Here is a 22,277-nt window from a genome sequence, read left to right as displayed (position 1 = left end):
TTTTTTTTTCAATTTTAAAAATTGTGGTAAAAATATATAACGTAAAATTCATCATCTTAACCATTTTTAAGTGTACAGTTCAGTGGTATTAAATACATTCATACTGTTGTGCGACCATTACCACCATCCATCTCCATAGCTCTTTTCATCTTGCAAAACCAAAACTCTGCACCTATTGAACACTAATTCCCCAGTCTCCCCTCCTCCAGCCCCTGGTAACCACCCTTCTGCTTTCTGTCTCTATGATTTTGACTAAGTGTCTCATATAAATAGAATCATACAGTGTTTGTCTTTTTGAAACTGGCTTGTTTCACTTACATGTTGTCCTTAAACTTCATCCATGTTGTAGCATAAATCAGAATGTCCTTCCTTTTTAAGGCCAAATAATATTCCATTGCTTGAATATACACATTTTGCTTATCCATTCTTTCATCCATAGATACTTGTTTTACTTCCACGTTTTAGCTTCTGTGAATAAAGCTGCCATGAACATGGGTATACAAATCTCTCTTTGAATCCTTGCTTTTAATCATTTTGAGTATATATCCAGAAGTGGAATTGCTGGATCATATGGTAATTCTATTTTTAATTTTTGAGGAACTGTCATGCTGTTATCCACAGTGACTGTACAATTTTACATTCCCACCAACAGTGCGCAAGCGTTCCGATTTCTCCACATCTTGTTTCTTTCTAGTAGCTATGTTAATAGGTGTGAGGTGGTATCTCATAGTAGTTTTAATTTGCATTTCTCTAATGATTAGTGACATTGAATATTATTTCATGTGCTTGTTGACCATTTGTATATCTTCTTTGGAGAAATGTCTATTCAAGTCCTTTGCCCATTTTTTTTTTTTTTTTGGCACCATACTGTTTTATTTCAACCTGCAAACAATATAAAGAGGTAACAACTTCTGATGCCAAACCATGCAAATAACAATAAAGGAACAAAAAAAATATTAACGACGAAAAGACAGTCATTTAAAGGTGTTTCACAGCAGTGCTTTGGCAGTAATGGCAAGTACTTCTAGCCAACGGCTTCCAACAAGAGGGGTCTGAATGAACCCCCTGTTCTCAGCAAAAGAGCCCCCATATTTTCCCCCTGGTGGTCTACACTCTGAGTCACACACACCACACCCCTACACTCACCAGACTTTTGTCATTCACATCTTACAACACGTAACTACACACTGTGCATCTGTACACAGCAAAAACTAAAAATAAGACAGTGTGGTAGAAAAGTAAACAAACTCCAGTGTTTCCAGTAAGGCATCAGGGAATCACTGCTGGCTGGGCCCTTCATTTCACCAGTTTAAAGAAAAGTTTGATTTACATTTCTCAGCAAACCCAATATTCAGAGGCTTCACCATAACCAGCAAGCAGGCTCAAGTTAAAAGTTTAAAAGACAGTCCTCCTTTTTTTTGGTAAATGTTTCATATAAAACATGAAATCAAGTTCTACTTTATAAAAAAACAACTGAGTATTTTTAATAGTAAAAATATATATGTTTATATTTCTCTTTTTAAAAAGACATTTAATAACAATACTTCAGAAGACCAGATTTAACCCTCAACCCCCCACCCTGCCAAGTGTCCACCTGGCACAGATACATTAAGGCAAAGGCTCCTGGAGAGGCATGTCCGCCTCGGCGGCGGGCTGGGGACACAAGGGGAACACATTCCGCTCCTGCAGGGCCGGTTTAGAAAGGCTTCTCCCTCATGTTCACCGAGCCGTCCTGCATCCCGAAGTAGACTCTCTCCGCCATGTTGATGAACAGGCCCGTGTCCACCACGCCTGGGATCATTTTGATCGTTGTGTTCACTTCACTCCATTTGTGGACCCGGTCAAACTTCCAGTCCAGGATAAAATTCCCATTATCCGTCACCACAGGACCTGCCTTGTTGACTGCCATTCGAAGTTCAATCACACCCCCAAACTTCTGGGTCACAGCTCGGCTCACGGGGACATAGGCCATCGGGATGACCTCGATGGGGATTCCCTTGTGCCACTGATCCCCGAGGTTCTTTGAATCCTTCCTGAAATCGGCAATCACGATGAAGCGACTGGCGTTGCCAGCCACAATTTTCTCCTGGGTCAGGCAGCCTCCACCACCCTTGATGAGATTGAGATCAGCATCTACATCAGCACCATCGATGGCAAGGTCAATCTCTGGGTGTTGGTCCAGGTCACTGAGAGTTAAGCCATACTGCAGGATGAGCTGACGGGCCTGGAAGGAAGTGGGAATACAGACGAGGTTCAGATTCTCTTGTTTCACTCTTTCAGCTATTCGCGGCACAGCGTGGACAATTGTAGAACCACTCCCAATTCCCAGCACTTGGTTATTCCTCACGTGGTTCTCCACGGCCGCGCGGCCCGCCAGCTTCTTGGCCTCCTCGGCCTTGGACATCGTGGAGGGGGCCGGGCAGACGCTGTTCGTGTCCCCGCCAGCTGTACTTGCGCTGCCAGCGCCGAACTGCGCGCGTCCCGGCAACTGCACGTGGGAACCCGGAACGCCCCAGCTGTTCCCGCCCTGCCCATTTTTTAATTGGTTTGTTTTTGTTGTTGTTGAATTTTAGGAGTTCTCTATATATTCTGGATATTAATCTCTTATTATATATATGAATTGCAAATATTTTCTCCATTATATGGGTTGCCTTTTTACTCTGTGACTTGTTTTTTGATGAACAAAAGTTTTAAATTTTCATGAAGTTAAATATATCTATTTTTCCTTTGGTTGCCTGTGCCTTTGGTGTCATAGCTAAGAAATCACTACCAAATCCAATGTCATGATTTTTGCCCTATGTTTTCTTCTAAAGTTTCATAGTTTTACATCTTATGTTTAAGTCTTTGATCCATTTAGAGTTGGCTTTTGTGTATGTTGTTAGGTAAGGGTCCAGCTTCATTCTTTTGCATGTGGATATCCAGTTTTCCCAACACCATTGTTTTTAAAAGACTGTCTTTCCCCATTGTGTGGTCTTGACACCCTTGTCCAGAATCATTTGGCCATATATGTGAGGGTTCGTTTTTGGGCTTTCTCTTCTATTCCATTTGTCTATATGTTTATCTTTATGCCAGTACCACACTGTTTTAATTACTATAGCTTTGTAGAAAATTTTGAAACCAGGAAGTGTGGGTCCTCCAGATTTTTTCTTCTTTTTCAAGATTGTTTTGGCTATCCAGAGCCCCTTGGGATTCCATATGGGCTTTAGGATGGGGTTTTATATTTATGGGAAAATGTCATTAGGATTTTGATAGAGTTTACATTGAATCTGTAGATCATGTTGGGTAGTGTTGACATCTTAACAATACTGAGTCTTCCAATTCATGAACATGAGTTGCATTTCCATTTATTTATTTCTTTAATTTCTTTCAACAATGTTTTCCTTGTAGTTTTCCTTGTACAAGTCTTTCACCTCCCTGGTTAAATTAATTCCTAAGTACTTTATTCTTTTTGATGTTATTGTAAATTAAATTGTTTTCATAATTTCCTTTTCAGATTGTTCATTTTTAGTGTATAGAAATGCAACTGGTTTTTTCATGTTGACTTTGTATCCTGCTACTTTGCTGAATTCATTTATTAGTTCTAACAGTGTGAGTGTGTGTGTGTAATCTTTAGGATTTTCTACATGTAAGATCATGTCATCTGCAAACAGATAATTTCACTTCTTCTTTTCCAATTTGAATGTCTTTTATTTCTTTTTCTTGCCTAATTGTTCTGGTTAGAACTTCTAGTACTATGTTGAGTAAAAGTGGTGAGAGTACACATCCTTGCCTTGTCCTTGATCTTAGAGGGAAAGCTTTGAGTCTTTCACCACTGAGGATGACGTTTGCTGTGGGTTTCTGTTCCTAATTTCTTGAGAGTTTTAATCACAATAGGATGTTAAATTTTAGCAAGTGCTTTTTCTGCATCATTTGAGATGATGCTGTGGGTTTTTTCCCCATCATTCTGTTAATGTGGCATATTGGTAACAGAGGCCTTAGCTAATTCTACAGAGAGATTTAGGCAAGGGAGGCAGGACCTTAGGACTCCCCATATTGACTAGCCATTGGATGCCGGCTGTCCTTGGGGAGGATGGCATACCCTTAGACAAAGTGGCTCCTTTTGGTCAAAGGCAGTTTCTGGAGAGGGACTCAGCTATGAGCTGTCAGTAGTTACCACTCCTGCAGAGGGTATGTTGAGCCTTGGGCATCCACTTCAGCTACCCAGTGCAGATTGACCTCATGTCCCATCTCAAACACCAACTGGGACCGAAGACAGTCCCTATATTTCACTTTCAAATTCCTAGGATGGAGAATCTGATTGGTTTGATTAGTTGTCTTTCTCCCGATTAGCTCTGGCTCTGGAAGTGAGGTCATAAGGTATATTATATCCTGGATATTAACTAATATGTTTGCTAATATCCAATTAGCAAAATAGTTACGATTTGCCTTTGATTGTAAATGCAAATCAGTAAAAATTTGGTAATTAGTCTCTATAGTGGGTAGTATTTGACTAACATTTTTGTTCAAGAGCAGCTATGATTTTGTTGGAATAGTGACAAACATTCAGATAAATATGATTCCAGCATTCAGAATGTTTGTGCATGTAGGGATGGGTGGGTAGATGGGTAAGTAGAGAGATTATAAAAACAAACAAACACACATTCATCTAGAAGACAGACTGAATATTTATCTTTTAATAGCATTTTTGTTTGCCATCTTTACAGTTTTACCTTTTCCAAAATGTTATATAGATGGAATCGAACAGTATGTAGCCTTTTCAGATTGACTTCATTCACATAGCAATTCACTTAACATTTACTTAGCATTGAAGATTCATTCATGTCTTTGTGTGGCTTCACAGCTCATTCTTTTTTATTGCTGAATAGTATTCTATTGGGTAGATATACTGCAGTTTGTATATCCATTCACCAAAGACATCTTGGTTGCACCCAGTTTCTGGCAATTATGAATAAAGCTGCTATAAACATTCACATGCAGAATTTTTTGTGGACATAAAATTTCAAATCAGTTGGGTAAATTCCTAGGAGCCTGATTGCTGGGTCGTATAATTAGACTATGACTAGCTTAGTATGAAACTGCTAAACTGTCTTCCAAAGTGGCTGTACCATTTTGTGTTCTCATCAAAAATAAATGCGAGTTCCTGTTAAGAGCTCTGCATCCTTGCCAGCAATTGGTGTGGTCATTGTTTTTGGATTTTAGCCTTTCTCACAGGTATATAGTGGTATCTCATTGTTTTAATTTGCATTTCCCCAATGACAAATTATATTGAGCATCTATTCATATGCTTAATTACTATCTATATATCTCTTTTGGTGAGGCATTTGTCCAATTCTTTTGCCCATTTTTTTTTTTTTGCTCTTTTTTTAAACCATAATTCTTGGCAAAGAATAAACACACTAGCAGAACATACCACCTTAGTTGACTAAACTGATGTTTAGACTCTATAGTTCATGTCAAGAAAAGAGTGAGTTTCAGATTTTTACAAGCAATTTAATAGCTTTAAGGGCTAGTTCCATTTGTCCCATTTGTAATAAACAGACAAGAAAAACTGACCCCCCTTTGACTTTGTACTCAATAGTACTTAATAAGAAATGCATTGTTAAATGAGGTCAAATAATAAATAGATTCAGAACTATTTAAAAGTCAGTACCAATTGTTACATTTCCCACAACAAATTCACACCAGAAAATAATTAGATTTGGTACCAAGCTCACTGATGCTGAGTTTTACTCCACTGATTTCTTTTTTCAAAAATTTATTGATGTAGGGAAATCCCTGGCAGTCCAGTGGATAGGACTCTGCCCTTCCACTGCCAGGGACCCGGGTTCCATCCCTGGTCGAGGAACTAAGATCCTCCAAGCTGCACAATGTGGCCAAAAAAAAAAAATTATTGCTGTATAATTGACATATAACATTATCTTAGTTTCAGGTGTACAACATGATGATTCAGTATATGTATATGTTGTGAAATGATCACCAGAATAAGTCTAGTTAACATACATCATCACACACAGACACATAGTTACAAATTCTTTTTCTTGTGATGAGAACTTTTAAGATCTAATATATTAGTAACTTGCAAATACACAATCCAGTATTATTAACTGTAGTCATCATGCTGTACATCGTTTTTTGCCTTCTCTATTTTTATTTAGCTTTGTTGTATTGTTGAGTTATGAGTTCTTTGTACATTTTGAGAACGTTAAATTTTTGTGATTAAGTTTTTAAAAATTGAAGTATAGTTGACTTACAATATTATATTAGTTTCAGGTGTACAACATAATGATTCAATATTTTTATAGATTATATTCCATTTAAATTTATTATAAAATATTGGCTGTATTCCCTGTGCTGTACAGTATATTCCTGTAGTTTATTTATTTATTTTTACTGAGGTATAGTTGATGTCCAATATTATGTAAGTTTCAGGTGTGAAAAAAGTTTCACAAGTTTTAAAGTTTATATTCCATTTAAAGTTATTGTAAAATATTGACCATATCCCCTGTGCTGTACAATATATCCTTGTAGCTTATTTATTTTATACGTACTAGTTTGTGTCTCTTAATCCCACCACTATATTGCCCCTCCCCCTTTCCCTCTCCCCAGTGGTAACCACTAGTTTGATCTCTACATCTGTGAGTCTGTTTCTGTTTTGTTAGAGAATATTACATTTTTAATATCCAATTTCTGCTCACTCAGTGTCAACCCTAGCAAAACCTGAAAAACCTCTTCCCCCACCCCATTTCCTTTCACACAGTCTTGGCAAATGGCAACTACCAGCAGTCAGCTTTTGTATGAAAGACCAAATTTGGTGAAAAGCGGTTTAGGGCTGTCAATGTAACATGTGTGAAAATACAAGCTATAAAACCGATACTTAAAGTCTTTCCTCTATTAAAAGGGGTCATATGTTTCATCCAGTTTGATTGTGAAGCCTTGGTGTGAATGAGAACCACTGGCGGAGCCATAAAAAATACTGATGCCTTAGCCAAAATCATAAAATACTTGTTGATATCAAAACTTCTGCACTGACTAAAACCATAGGAGGCACTACTACATAATCATACTAGAATGGCTAAAATTAAAAAGATTGATCATACTAAGTGTTGACAAGGGTGTGGAGGAACTAGAACTCTCAGACACTGCTGGGGGGAGTGGAAATGGTACAACTTTAGAAAATGGTTTAGCAGTTTATTAAAAAGTTAAACATACACTTACCATATGACTTGGCTATTCCACTCCTTGGTAACTGTCCAAGAGAAATAAAAGCATATGTCCACACAAAGACTTGTACATAAATGTTCATAGCAGCTTTGTTTGTAATAGTCCCAAATTGGAAACAACCCAAACATCCAGCATAGGTGAATAGATAAACAAATGGTGCAATAATCATACCACAGAATACTTCTCAGCCATAAAAAAGATCAGACTTCTGATACACACAACAATGTGGATGAATCTCAAAATAATTATGCTGAGTGAAAAAAGTCAGATTAAAAAAAGAATACATGTTGGATGACCTCATCTATTTAAATTCTCAAGAATTTAAACCACTGGAAGGGGCGGGAGGAAGGAAAAAGGGAGGGTTACAGAGGGGCACAAGGAAACTTTTAAGAAACTTTTAAGAGTGATGAATGTGTTTAGGTGATGGTTTCCATGCATATGTACATATGTCAAAAACTGACCAAATAGTACACCTTAAATATGTGTCGTTTACTATTGAATATATGTGACTTGTACATCAACAGAACTGTAAAAAAATATCTTTGTACCTTGGACTGTTTTTCAATTCATGATTTCAAAAAACAATTTTAAAAAATTAAAAAAACAAAACAAACCCAAACATAATTTTAACAATCTACATACTAAATTTTAATTAAAATCTTACTTATCGACAATAGAGGAAAATTTTTAGTCTGTAATATTAATATTTTTAACAAATATCAATAAATAGGGAAGAATCACTGCTTTAGAGTTTTCATAACTGAACATTTTGTTGTTGGAAGTCTTGATCTGAAATATAGTAAGAGAGAGAGAGAAAATTCAAAATTGTATGGGAAGAAATATGAAATTAAATGCTACAGATTTTCCAGAAGCTCTGTTTGATGCTGTCAGCTACAAGAAGCTATTGGAGGTTGCAGAGTCTGGCACCTTAAATGATCCTACAGCAAAGAGGGTTTTGTCCCACAGCTGAAAAAAGCACAGGATGTAAGAAACTCTAGTCTTACATATTTTTAAAGTTTAGAACACAAACTTTATTAAAGCTCTTTTGTATCCAAATTTTTTTTTATCTGCTTTTTTGCTGGTAATAAAGGCCAACACACTCCTCAGCCTATTTGATGAAACTCCACTGAGAGGAAGGGAAGAATTTTAACTGCTTCCAATTTATTTATTTATTAATAAATTTATTTATTAATAAATTTATTTATTATTTATTTTATTTTTGGCTGCTTTGGGTCTTCATTGCTGCATGCAGGCTTGCTCTAGTTGTGGCGAGCAGGGGCTACACTTCGTTGCAGTGCACAGGCTTCTCATTGCAGTGGCTTCTCTTGTTGCGGAGCACGGGCTCTAGGCGCGTGGGTTTCAGTAGTTGTGGCTCGCAGGCTCTAGAGCGTAGGCTCAGTAGTTGTGTAGCATGGGCTTAGTTGCTCCGCGGCATGTGGGATCTTCCCGGACCAGGGATCAAACCCGTGTACCCTGCATTGGCAGGCGGATTCTTAACCACTGTGCCACCAGGGAAGCCCTCTGCTCATTTTTAAATTGGACTTTTTGTTATTTTGCTGTTGAGTTGTATAATTCCCTCATATATTTTGGGTATTAATCCCTTAATTATCACATATGTGGTTTGCAAATATCTTCTCCCATTCCTTAGGTTGCCTTTTCATTTTATTGATAATTTTTTTTCCTGTGCAGAAGCTTTTTACTTTGATGTAGTTCCACTTGTTGAATTTTGCTTTTGTTGCTTGTGCTTTTGGTGTCCAAATCAAAAAAATTTATTGCGAAGACAGATGTCAAGATTTTTCTCCATGTTTTCTTCTAGGAGTTTTATAGTTTCAGTTTTTACACTTAAGAGTTAATTTTTGTGAGTGGTGTGAGATAGAGGTCTAATTTCATTCTTTTGCATGTGAATGTCCACTTTTCCCAACACTGTTTATTGAAGGAACTATCCTTTTCCCGTTGAGTACTCTTTACTCCCTTGTCAAATATTAGTTGATTTAAACTCGTTAAATACATGAGTTTATTTCTGGGCTCTCTCTTCTGTTCCATTGATCTATATGTTTGTTTTTATTCCAGTATCATACTGTTTTAGATACCATAGCTTTGTAATATAGTTTGAAATCAGGAAGTGTGATGCCTTCATGTTTGTTCTTTCTCAAAATTGCTTTGGTTATTTGGGATCTTTTGTGGTTCCATAAGAATTTTAGGATTGTTTTTTTCTGAATCTGGGAAAATGGCATTGGAATTTTTGAAAGGGATTTCATTGAATCCATAGATTGTTTTGGATAGTAGGGACATTTTTACAACATAAATTCTTCCAATCCATGAGCATGGAATGTCTTTCCATTTATTTGTGTCTTCTTCAATTTCTTTCCTCAACGTCTTATAGTTTTTGGTGTATAGATCTTTAACTTTTTTGGTTAAAATTTTTCCTGAGTATTTTATTGTTCTTGATACTATTGTAAATGGGAATGTTTTCTTTATTTCTTTTTCAGATAGTTCATTGTTAGTGTGTAGAAATGCAGCTGATTTTTGTATGTTGATTTTGTCTTCTGAAACTTTACTGAATTCTTTGTTTATATCTAACAGTTTTTGGTGGCATCGTTAGGGTTTTCTATATACATCATGTCATCAGCAAAGAGAGACAATTTCACCTCTTCCTTTCTGAGTTGGATGCCTTTTATTTCTTTTCCTGCCTAATTTTTCTAGCTAGGAATTCCAGTACTATGTTGAGTAGAAGTGGTGAGAGTGGGCACCTTTGTCTTGTTCTTGATATTAAAGGAAAAGCTTTCAACCTTTCACTATTGAGTATAATGTTAGTTGCGGGCTTGTTATATATGGCCTTTATTATGTTGAGGTTTGTACCTTCTTTACCCAATTTGTTGCGTTTATCATGAAAGGATGTTGAATTTTGTTAAATGCTTTTTCTGCATCTACTGAGATGATCATATGATTTTTGTTTTCATTCTACTAGTGTGGTGTATCACACTGACTGATTTGCATATGTTAAACCATACTTGCATCCCAGGAATAAATCCCAGTTGATCATGGTGTATGATTCTTTTAATGTGCTGTTGGATTCAGTTTGCTAATATTTTGTTGAGGATTTTTGCATCTATGTTCATCAGGAATATAAACTTGTAAATTTCTTTTCTTGTAGTGTCCTTATTTGGCTTTGGTATGAGGGTAATGCTGGCCTCATAAAATGAGTTTGGGAGTGTTGCCTCATTTTCAATTTTTTTGAAGAGTTTGAGTAGAATTAGCATCACTCTCTCTTTAAATGTTTGGTAGAATTCATCCATGAATCCATCTGGTCCTGGGCTTTCCTTTTTGGGGAGATTTTTGATTACTGATTGATTCTCCTTACTTGTTATTGGTCTGTTCAGATTTTCTATGTCTTCATGATTTAGTCTTGATAGATTGTATATTTCCAGGAATTTACCCATTTCTTCTAAGTCATCCAATTATTTGGCATATAATTGTTCATTGTAGTCTCTTATGAGCCTGTGTATTTATGTAGTATCATTTACATGTCTCCTTTTTCATTTATAATTTTAATTATTTGAGTCCTCTCTTTTTTTGGTAAGTCTATCTAAAATTTGTCAATTTTGTTTATGTTTTCAAAAAAACCAACCAACTCTTAGTTTCATTGATCTTTTTATTATTTTTCTCTTCTCTGTTTAATGTATTTCTGCTCCAATGTTTGTTATCTCCTTTCTGCTGATGCTAACTTTGGACTTAGTTTGTCTTGTTTTTCAAGTTACTAGAGGTGTAAAGTTAGGTTTTTATTTGAGGTCTTTTTTCTTAAGATAGACATTTATTGCTATAAAATTCCCTTTTAGAACTGTTTTTGCTGCATCCCATAAGTTTTGGTATGTTGTGTTTCCATTTTCCTATTCTCAAGATACTTTGGTTTCCCTTTTGATTTCTTCTTTTACCCACTGGTTCTTCAGGAGCATGTTGTTTAATTTCCACATATTTGTGGATTTTCTAGTTTTCCTCTTGTTATCGATTTCTAGTTTCATACCATTGTGGTCAGAAAAGATACTTGGTATAATTACAATCTCTCTGGTAAGGGAAGACTTTCACCGTGGAGGGGGGGACGCTGGTGCATGCTGTGACCCCAGGTCTAGTGGTGCAGGTTGCCAAGTGCAGGGGCATGTGGTGGCACCCGGTCTGGGGGAGCGTGATGGCTCACTGACTCGGGCTGTTGGGTTCCACAGCATCGTGTGTGGTCCTTGGTGAGCACTGCATGAGGAGCAGGGAAGGGTCTGCAAAGGCTGCAAGAGCTGTTGGGGTCCTCAGCCGTGTCTCCAGGTTCAGTGGATAGGGACGAGGGCAAGCAGCGCCAGGGGCTGGCACTGGTGGTGTGCACATGCTTAGCTGTGGTGGCCAGCTGCAGGTGCCTGTGGAATGGAAGCCGGTGAAATCTGCGAGGGGTCTCTGGCGGCTCTGCTGGCTGTTGGCTTCTTCGGTAGTGAAGGCTGCTGGGTCTGCGTCTAGAGCAGGTCCCTGAGAAACCATGATCCTTCCTGCTGTACGGCGGCTCTCGGTAGCCTCTGATTTTCTTTATCGTTCCTAGTCATCTGTATATATCTCAGCTTTGCTGGTCTCTGGTTGGGGTGAAACTAAAGTGGGACCTTTTTATGGGGCCCAGAAAGACTGGGAAGCTGGTTGCTCTCCCTGCTCTTCCTCTTCCTGGGAGGGGAACTGTTTCTAACGGAGTTCTCTCTCGATGCTCAGCAATGCTGGCATGGGGGATGGGATGGTGCAGGCAAAATGAGGCTGTCTTCCTTCCCGTTTTGTGTGGTTATTCTCAAGTTTTTTTGTTCCACTGTGTTAAATTTCTTCAGTGAACTCCAGAGCTCTCCCAGGGCTGTTTTTGTTTGTAGATAGCTGTCTAATTATTGATCTTTGTTGGGCTATGGAGACTAGAGTCCCCACACTCTGCCATCTTGGTTACTTCATTCTCCCTGATAGACATTAAAATATATGTAACATATACACACGTATTAAATACATGAAAACAAAGCTAGCCCCCTCTTTCATACTATATACAGAAAGAGTAAAGAAATTAATATTAGAAAATGTTAGCACAAGTTCGTGTGCCTGACGCACAGTGAGGCCAAACAAACTGAAACGTTGGAGTTTGGAGCAGAGAAAGGTTTATTGCAGGGCCATGCAAGGAGATTGGTGGCTCATGCCCTAAAAAGCCCAAGCTCCCCAAAGGGTTTCGGCAAAGCATTTTTAAAAGCCAGGTGAGGGAGGGAGATTGCAAGGTACATGATCAGCTCCTGCACAATTCTCTGATTGGCTGATGGTGGGTAACAGGGTGGTGTCACCGGGGTTAACATCATCAGTCCTTAGGCTCCAGGAGACCTGGGGCTATGTGTTTATTGTCATCAAGTAGTTGACATCTTCCATTTGATGGGGGGTTTTCACACCTGTAAAACAACTCAGGAAATGTGCATCAAATACTGTTATCAAGGTACTTCAGAGAGGAGCTAAAGCAGAGAATATGGGGAAAGGCCTGTCCTGGGAAGACCCCATGGGGTCCTGCTCGGTTACAAAAACAATAAACAATTAGAATAAAATTTTGGAGAGCAAATTTGGAATGGGAAAATCCTCCAAACAGACCAAGAAGCCTAGTAGTCAGAAAGACAGATATGTCTTTCTACATATATATTTTTAAAAGTTCATGGCAAAAAAATTATAGACTCAAAAGGCAGACTGGAAAATATATTTTCAATAGGTATGACCGACAAAACTATTAATATCCATGATAATAATTTCTCTGAATTAGTAAGAAATAGAAAACACATAAGGAAAAGGCAAAGGCGATTCATTGAAGATACAATTTAAATGACTAATAAATATATGAAAAGCTACTCCAAACTGGCTAGAAGTCAGGTTGGTGAAAGTTAAATAAGGAGTTTGTATTTTTAAATCATGTAATTGGCAGGGAAAAAAAAGAAACAAAGGGGATGGATCACACTGTGTGCTGTCAGGGCTTCAGGAAAGCAGATATTCTCTTACTTTGCTTCTGGAAGTAGTGAATTGCTGTGCCTTTTCTGAAGGTAATCTGACCACATCTACCAAAATAAAAACATTCATTCTCTTTGGCGGAGGGATTCCAGTTTGGAAATCTGTCTTATGGAGATAGTGGTATGTAAAGCCATATGTGCCTAGATATTTGTTACAGCTTTGTTTATAGTGGCAAGAAAACTGAAAATGATTATGTTGGCAGTTACTAAATGACTAATTTAGGAGGATGTTAAAAAACCAAAGATTCGTTCACGAGAAGATTCTGAAATGGAGCCATGTCTTATGACCTTGTTCCTGTAGCAAAACCTGTGCCAGGGGAGGAAGTGCCTTGACCTTGATTTCAATATTTTATAAGAATGACTTTTTATCTTTTAGACTTCTCTACTTGAAGTTTAGGTATTTGTGTTCATCATTATCTGTTCTGCTTTGCTTAGGTGTGGAGTTTGGAAATTCTTTCTGATAGAGGGAGGATAGCCTAGATGTACAATTAAATAATCCTGGGGCCTTGTACATGCTAAACAGAGTGTGGTTTATCTCTACAACATATTTATGTTGTAGAGATAGATATATATAATTTTTATATCTTGGTATATCAATATATATGATATTAGATATAGATATTATATGGATGTGATATGCATTGACAGAGGTGGGGAATGTCCATGATTGTTATTATCAAATGAGAAAGGCAAAGTGCTGAGAAATATCCTTGATATGATCTCATTGTTGTGAGATCAGATACGTTCCCTGTATATTAGCATTTATTCATATTAATTTGGGGAAATTTGTTGAGGAAATAACATCAGCTTATTAAAATCAATTTTTTTAGCACATAGTATGTCTTTCACTTTACAAATCTCAGATAGTTTCTTGTGTTGCAATGAGCATGTATTACTTTAATTAATTTTTGTAAACCACAGACTCTACTCTTTGCTCAACTGCAAGTGGATTAGTAAGTTTCTGGACTTTTGGGGGGAAATTCTAGTTCTAACTTGCCTTCCTTTTACCCATCAGTATTCTTCTGGGAATTCCTCAACATCTGCCTGTGAGTTTCTTAGGAAACACAAAGATATTTTAATAGTTACAAGGCAGAATGTAATTTAGCAGGTCAATTGGATGCAAAGGAATTAAACAATGCATTTAAAAGCCAGAATGACTTGAGTTAGGTTCATTGGGTTTTCTGGATGCTTCCTTTAATTAATACAGGTAACTGACCCAGCTCAAAAAATGTTAAAGCTAGTTCTCTGATTAAACAGGAACTCCCTCAGGGGTGATGGCAGGAATTCATTATCAGGGTTAAATTCTATTTTATTTTCTCCCTGAGGCAGAGTTCATCTCTCAATGGTAGAAAAGAGGAATGAAAGAGTGTGGTCCACGGCACTTCCCTTTGTGGGTGTGAGGTCACTGAGCAGAGACAGTGAGCTTCTGCTTCCCCCTCTTACTTCAGAGCCTAGAGCAAGGGCCTCTGCTTTTTCATCATTCCTCCCCATCATTAGTTACTAGGAAGAAAGGACATGATTCAGGGTGGAAAACTGCAAATGCGGAGGGAGGAGTGTATTTTTTTTTTAATTTATTTATTATTTATTTATTATTTTATTATTTTTGGCTGTGTTGGGTCTTCGTTTCTGTGCGAGGGCTTTCTCTAGTTGTGGCAAGGAGGGGCCACTCTTCATCGCAATGCGCGGGCCTCTCACTATCGCGGCCTCTCTTGTTGCGGAGCACAGGCTCCAGACACGCAGGCTCAGTAGTTGTGGCTCACGGGCCCAGTTGCTCCGCGGCATGTGGGATCTTCCCAGACCAGGGCTCGAACCCGTGTCCCCTGCATTGGCAGGCAGATTCTCAACCACTGCGCCACCAGGGAAGCCCGAGGAGTGTATTTTGATTAGAGATGAGAAGGCTGATAGAAGACTTGATTACTCTCTTTAAGTTTTTGAGAATTTTTATGGAGATATGTATTGGAAAAGTTGTTGACTGAAGATAAAAGCCTGACAAGGTGAGTCTAGACTGATTGATGCCTTGAGTTTCCTGTGGTACTTTTCTATTTATCAACAAACAACCTGGGAGTTACCTGACCGTGCAAGTCCTTTTTGGAGAGGACAGCTGTTATCATTTAAGTCTGTTGCCCGATTAGGTTAGATTGTCCTTTGGGACATGTCTGCAATTTTTGGAGTCCTTCCTGAACTTGGAATTGTATTTGGTTTGAATTTGATACATTTAGGAGAGCTCATGGGAATTTACAGTGTGGTTAGTTTACAAACAAATTATTGCCTTAAGAAAAATGGGCATTTGTGGTTCAGAAGTTTTGTTGTTTTTGATTTTGCTTTTGTTTTTTTTTCCTCTCCTTGGGCTAGTAAATTTTTTTAGACTGGATAATAGCTTTAGAATTTTGGGTTAAACAATAACAACAACAGCAACAACAAAAGAATGAAAAAGAGTGAAGATAGCTGAAGGGACACCAATCTCAGAAGGATGAGAGAGAAAGAGGCAGAAAGTTTTTTTTGAAGAAATAATGACTAAAAACTTCCCTAACCGGGGGAAAGAAACAGATATTAGATCCAGGAAACCCAAAGAGGACCAAAGAAGATGAATCTAAAGAGACCCAGACTGAGACATACTATAATTAAGTTATCAAAAGTTAAAGACAAGAAGAGAATCTTAATAGCAGTAAGAGAAAACCACCTGTTATGTACAATATATCCCCATAAGACTATCACCAGACTTTTCAGCAGAAACCTTGAAAGCCAGAAGGGCATGGGGAGATATATTCTAAGTACTGAAAGGATAAAACTGCCAATTAAGAATATCTGGCAAAGTTGTCTTTCAGAATTGAAGGAGAGACAGTTTCCAAATAAACAAAAGATGGAGGAGTTCATCACCACTAGACCAGTCTAACAAGAAATCTTAAAGGGATTTCTTCAAGTTGAAATGAAAGGATGCTAATTAGTAACATGAAAACACATAAAAGTATAAAACTCACTGGTAAAGGTAAATATATAGTTAAATTCACAATAACCTAATATCATAATGGTAGTGGGTAAATCACTTACAGCTCTAGTATAAAAGTTAAAAGACCACTGGAAATCTTTGTCAGGGCAATTAGGCAAGAAAAAGGCATAAAAGGCATCCAAATTAGAGAAGGAGTAAAGCTATCCCTATTTGCAGAAGACATGATATTATATATTAAAAAAAACCCTAAAGATGCCACCAGAAACTGTTAAAACTAGTAAATGAATTCAGTAAAGTTTTAGGATACAAAATCAATGCACAAAAATCAGTTGTGTTTTTATATACTAATAACAAGCTATCAGAAAGAGAAATTAAGAAAACCATCCCATTTACAGTTTCATCAAAAAGAATAAAATACCTAGAAATAAATTTTAACCAAGGAGGTGAAAGTCCTATACACTGCAAATGATAAGACATTAGGGACAGAAACTGACAGACACAAATAAATGGAAAGATATTTTATGCTCATGAATAGGAAGAATTAATATTATTAAAAAGATCATACTACCCAAAGTAATCTACAGATTCACTGCAGTCCCCCTATCAAAATTCCCATGGCATTTTTCACAGAAATAGAATAAATAATTCAAAAATTTGTGTGGAACCACGAAAGACCCCCAATAGCCAAGCAATCTTGAAAGAAGAACAAATCTGGAGTCATCATACTTCCTGATTTAAAATTATATTACAAAGGTATAGTAATCAGAAGAGTATGATATTGGCATAAAAATAGACACATAGATCAATGGATCAGAATAGGGAGCCTAGAAATAAACCCACAAATACACGGTCAGTTAATTTATGACAAAGAAGCTGAGAACATACAATGAGGAATGGATTGTCTTTTCAGTACATGGTTTTGGGAAAACTGAACATGCAAAAGAATGAAACTGGATCCCTATCTTACATCATACACAACTCAAAATGGATTAAAGACTTGAATGTAATACCTGAAACCATAAAACTTCTAGAAGAAAACATAGGGGGTAAGCTTCTTGACATCAGTCTTACGATGACTTTTTGGATTTGACACCAAAAGCAAAGGCAACAAGAGCAAAAGTAAACAAGTGAGACTACGTCAAACTAAAAATTTCTGCACAGCAAAATAAACCATCAACAAAATTAAAAGGCCACTTACCAAATGAGAGAAAATATTTGCTAATCATATATTTGAAAAGGGGTTAATATCCAAAATATAAAGAGAACTCATATAACTCAATAGCAGAAAACCAAACAGTCTGATTTAAAAATGGGTAGAGAAACTAAATAGACATATCCAAAGGAGACATACAGATACCCAACAGGTACATGAAAAGGTGTTCAACTTCACTAATCATTGGGGAAAGGCAAATCAAACCACAATGAGATATCACTTCATAGCTGTTAGAATGGCTATTATCAAAAAGGTGAAAGATAGCAAGTATTGGAGAGGATGTGAGGAAAACAAGTGTACCTTCGTGCACTGTTGGTGGGAATGTAAATTGATGCAGCCACTACAGAAAACAGTATGGAGGTTCCTCAAAAACTTACAAATAGAACTACTGTACGATCCAGCAATTCCACTTCTGGGTATTTTTCTGAAGAAAACAAAAACACCAACTTAAAAAGAAATATGCACTCCCATGTTCATTGCAGCATTATTTACAATAGCCTAGATATGGAAACAACCTAAGTGTCCATTGATAGATGAATGGATAAAGAAAATGTGGTGTGGTGTGTGTGTGTGTGTGTGTGTCTAGGTTTAGATTATTTGAACGATCGATCATCGTGACTTTATTACTGATGTCTTTTGCTGTTGTTAGGGAGCATTCCTGTTGGCACCTACTGAATCTGACTTGTTTACTGTTGTTTCAGTACTTAGATCAGCAAAGTGTCTTTTTTCTAGCCTCTAACTCAGCTAATGAGCACAGAAAGGCAGACTTCATGTCCAGAGGATAATCAAAGGAGCTTTATATGACAGACTGAAATGTTCAGTTCCAAAGCCAAGTTAAAAATTCTTTATTGTTTCAGCCATGAATAACCAAAATCTTAGGACTATTCAGTGACCCTGGGCTGAATAACCAGGACATATAAGAGGGAACCTTGTGCTGTTGATGGGGCTATGAAATCAAGTCTTTGAGATGGAGTTGAAGGGCTGATGAGTAAAAGTCTCCGATCTATGAGGCTGTGATTCTTAAGCCTGCCACAGGTGATGCACTTGGCTCTGTGCGTGGCTTATTTTCAGCCACATTAAGTGGCAGTGTGCCCGCCAGTCACATTGACATCAACTAGCAGTATAGGAGCAGATGCAAGCCATGAATATTTTTAAAAATTATTTATTTATTTTGGCTGCACTGGGTCTCCCTTTTTTTTTTTTTTTTTTTCAGTTGCAGCACGCAGGCTTCTTAGTTGCGGCATGCATGTGGGATCTAGTTCCCCGACCAGGGATCAAACCTGGGCCTCCAGCATTGGGAGCACAGAGTCTTACCCACTGGACCACCAGCAAGTCCCTCAAGCCAGGAATATTAAAGTCACCAAAACTATACATTTTTTAAAATATCAAAGATAAGAATAGAGGATGTGTCTGAGGTAGTACACCCTCAGGGAATTTTCATTCAAGAAACATGATCATTATCTTTATATAAATTTCATAGATTTAAGTAAATCCTGACATTCAAATATTTCTTAGTGCTTTGAATGCAGTGTTTCTTATTCATATATTTAATCCTGTCAAAGCTAGTTTGCTATAAAGAGATTTCTTGACTGAATGCATTTTAGTGTTCCTAGCCTTTTAGTGCTGGGAGGCGTCTATTGGGGGTACAAACTATAATTGCTTATACAGTAAGTGATTTGTTGAAACATCAGGGATGCTAAACTATGCATGTTATGCACTTAAGTGAACTCAGCTGCCATACATAAGAATTAAAACTACTCAGTAAATAAATAATTCTTCTCTGAGGTTTACAGTTCTTTCAAGTCAGCACTTTAGTAGTTGACTGGTATCTTAGCTTGGACTGTCATAAAGTATCAAAGGCTAGGTGGGTCAAACAACAGAAATTTATTTTTTAACAGTTTTGGAGACTGGAAGTCCAAGATCAAGGTCTTGGCTGATTTGGTTTCTAGTGAGAACTATCTTCCTGGCTTTCTTGCTATGTTCTCAGATGTATGCACACAGGGGATGGAGTGTTGAGGGAGTGGGAAGGGGGTTAGTGGGGAAAGAGAGAGCCCTCTGGTGTCTCTACTTATAAGGGCACTAATCCTATCAGATCAGGGCCCCACCCTTTTGACCTCATTTAACTTTACTACTTCCTTAAAGGCACAGCCTCACTGGAGGTTAGGGCTTCAACATATGAGTTTTGGGGGAACACAGACAGAAGGCAAGCTACCCTTAACTTTATGGCAGCTGGATGGAACTTTCACATATAATTGGGAGAATTGACTTGATATTGTCATAATTGATATTCGAATGATGGGAGTAGACATATCACAGATTAATGTGAGGTTGCTTTCATATACCTAATTGAGTAATATCAATAGCATTCTTTTGTTGCGTGTGAGCTAATTAACTTTAAAAACACTACTATGTCATTTATTCCCACCACACTCCTAGTAACCATTTGTTGAACATTTAGCATACGCCAGATGCTGGCTAAAACGTTTGTATTCATTAATCTGCATGATAACTGTGTTAGGTAGGTAGTATTTTGCCCTCTTTATGGTGGTCTAGAGAAGTAAATGACTTGCCAAGTTCTCAGGGCTTGTTCTGGCAGAGGCCTCGTTTTAACTCTGGCTCTCTCAGAGCTTCTGCCCTTTCCTTACATCACCTTATCTGATAAGAAAGTGTTGTATGTCCAGGGATATAATGGAACCAAAGAGGAACTGCCCTGGGATTCCTCTACCTTGGGATTCTGGGCTGTTTCACTTTGTTCCTATTAACTGGGCATTTATAGCCATAAAACCACGCTATTCACCATATGCTTAGTACTGAAAACACTATCTACTGAAATTCAAGAGAAGTTTTAAAAAGAAATATTTTCAAGGAACCACTTTGAGAGCTGTAGCTGTGTATAACTGAAATGTTAGTATCAAAGTAACTTGGGTCAGGCTGTAGGGCAATCAAGCTGAACCTGAATGCCCTGATAGTCACATTCAAGTAGACCTGATTGTAAAGTTTTGGTGCTTTATTTTTCACTTGTGGAGTTTGAGTTAATGCCATCTTAAAAATTTACGTTAGGGACTTCCCTGGTGGCGCAGTGGTTGAGAGTCTGCCTGCCAATGCAGGGGACACGGGTTCAAGCCCTGGTCTGGGAAGATCCCACATGCCGCGGAGCAACTAGGCCCGTGAACCACAACTACAGAGCCTGCGTGTCTGGAGCCTGTGCTCCGTAACAAGAGAGGCCGCGATAGTGAGAGGCCCGCATACCACGATGAAGAGTGGCCCCTGCTTGCTGCAACTAGAGAAAGCCCTCACACAGAAACTAAGACCCAACATAGCCAAAAATAAATAAATAAATAAAAGAAACCATGTTCTTATGTGAAAAATTTTTAAAAAAATTTAAAAAAAAACTTACGTTAGTTCTTTCCAGTATATGGAGGTGTTTTAGGACCATAATGCTGGGGCATGGGAATTCACATCAGAATTTACCAACAGCTATCTGTCGAGCAGGAAATGTCAAATGAACTCCATACAAACATGAAGTTGGCAGGTGCCAGAGCAGATGCTAGCCATGGGCATGAATATGGACTTCTACATGATTTAGGACAGGAAATGGCAAGATAAAAATATATTAGAGAAGGAATAATTGAGTTCCTTCCAGTTCTTGACCATGCCTGCCCCAGGCTGGCTCTCTGTGAATTTGACTGTACTAACTAATGGATGACAGTGCAGTGCCCCTTCCTTGGTTTCCATTAAAATCAACGTGGTCAGAGGAAGGTCTCCTTAGTCCATTTTATTTTATTTTGTTTCATAACCTAGTACTCCTACAATTTGAAACCAAATTATAACCTTATAGTTAAATATGATAGGAAATAGTTGCCAAAGGGATATGTATATTGCAAATGCATGAAGCATCCCATTCCAATTTTATGCTGAGTTGGACACATATTTTTGCATTTATTTCAAGTGACAGTTAATTAAAATTTGAAAGTAAACTGTCACATAAAGTTACAGCTCTTTCATTACAGTGATGGCGATTCAGAAGTTTTAGAATTGCCCTTTATAGTTTTCTTTCTTTTTAATTAATTAATTATTTATTTATTTTTGGCTGCATTGGGTCTTCGTTGCTGCACGTGGGCTTTCTCTAGTTGCGGCGAGCGGGGGCTACTCTTTGTTGCAGTGCACGGACTTCTCATTGTAGTGGTTTCTCTTGTTGTGGAGCATGGGCTCTAGGTGCGTGGGCTTCAGTAGTTGTGGCACGTGGGCTCTGTAGTTGTGGCTCAAGGGCTCTAGAGTGTAGGCTCAGTAGTTGTGGCGCACGGGCTTAGTTGCTCTGCAGTATGTGGGATCTTCCCAGATCAGGGATCGAACCCGTGTCCCCTGCATTGGCAGGCAGATTCTTAACCACTGCGCCACCAGGGAAGTCCCTATAGGCTTCTTTTTATAACTGTTTACTAGAGATTTTGACATTCTAATACTATGTTAAATTTGCAAAGGTGAATTTAGATAGCACTGCCACAATAATTAACCTACTTTATTTTTTTTAGTCTTTTTCTTTAAATGTGTTTGAAAGTGGTTTTATTTTATTTTATTTTATTTTTGGCCATGCCATGCAACATGTGGGATCTTACTTCCCCGACCAGGGACTGAAGCCGTACGCCCTGCATTGGGAGCACAGAGTCTAAACCACTGCACCACCAGGGAAGGCCCAGATTTTAACCTACTTTAAGGTTGTAAAAGTAAATTGAACTCTATTTTAGATTGATGTTGTTATGACTAATTAAAAAAGAAAATGTTCACTATATCTAACTGTAATAAAAGAAGGCAAATGTTTTATCAGTCAGGATCCAATTAGGAGACATAAACCACACCAGTA

At 37.9% G+C, this 22,277-nt stretch overlaps 1 protein-coding gene across 1 annotated transcript; it reads right to left on the bottom strand.

Annotated features, from left to right (window-relative positions):
• Positions 1-1,445: 1,445 nt before the first annotated feature.
• On the bottom strand, positions 1,446-2,520 carry LOC132360263 (ribose-5-phosphate isomerase). Its single transcript, XM_059915307.1, has one exon. It carries the CDS (start codon positions 2,402-2,404, stop codon positions 1,697-1,699), a length of 708 nt encoding a protein of 235 aa, XP_059771290.1. The 5' UTR covers positions 2,405-2,520; the 3' UTR covers positions 1,446-1,696.
• Positions 2,521-22,277: the final 19,757 nt, after the last annotated feature.

This window comes from Balaenoptera ricei, chromosome 2 (genome assembly GCF_028023285.1).
Source record: "Balaenoptera ricei isolate mBalRic1 chromosome 2, mBalRic1.hap2, whole genome shotgun sequence".
NCBI lineage: Eukaryota > Metazoa > Chordata > Mammalia > Artiodactyla > Balaenopteridae > Balaenoptera > Balaenoptera ricei.
Note: the sequence above shows the minus strand (reverse complement) of the source record. Positions and strands in the feature narration are given on the sequence as shown.

Excerpts from the sequence above, each read along its gene's own strand:
- LOC132360263 (XM_059915307.1), bottom strand. The coding sequence starts at position 2,404 with ATGTCCAAGGCCGAGGAGGCCAAGAAGCTGGCGGGCCGCGCGGCCGTG.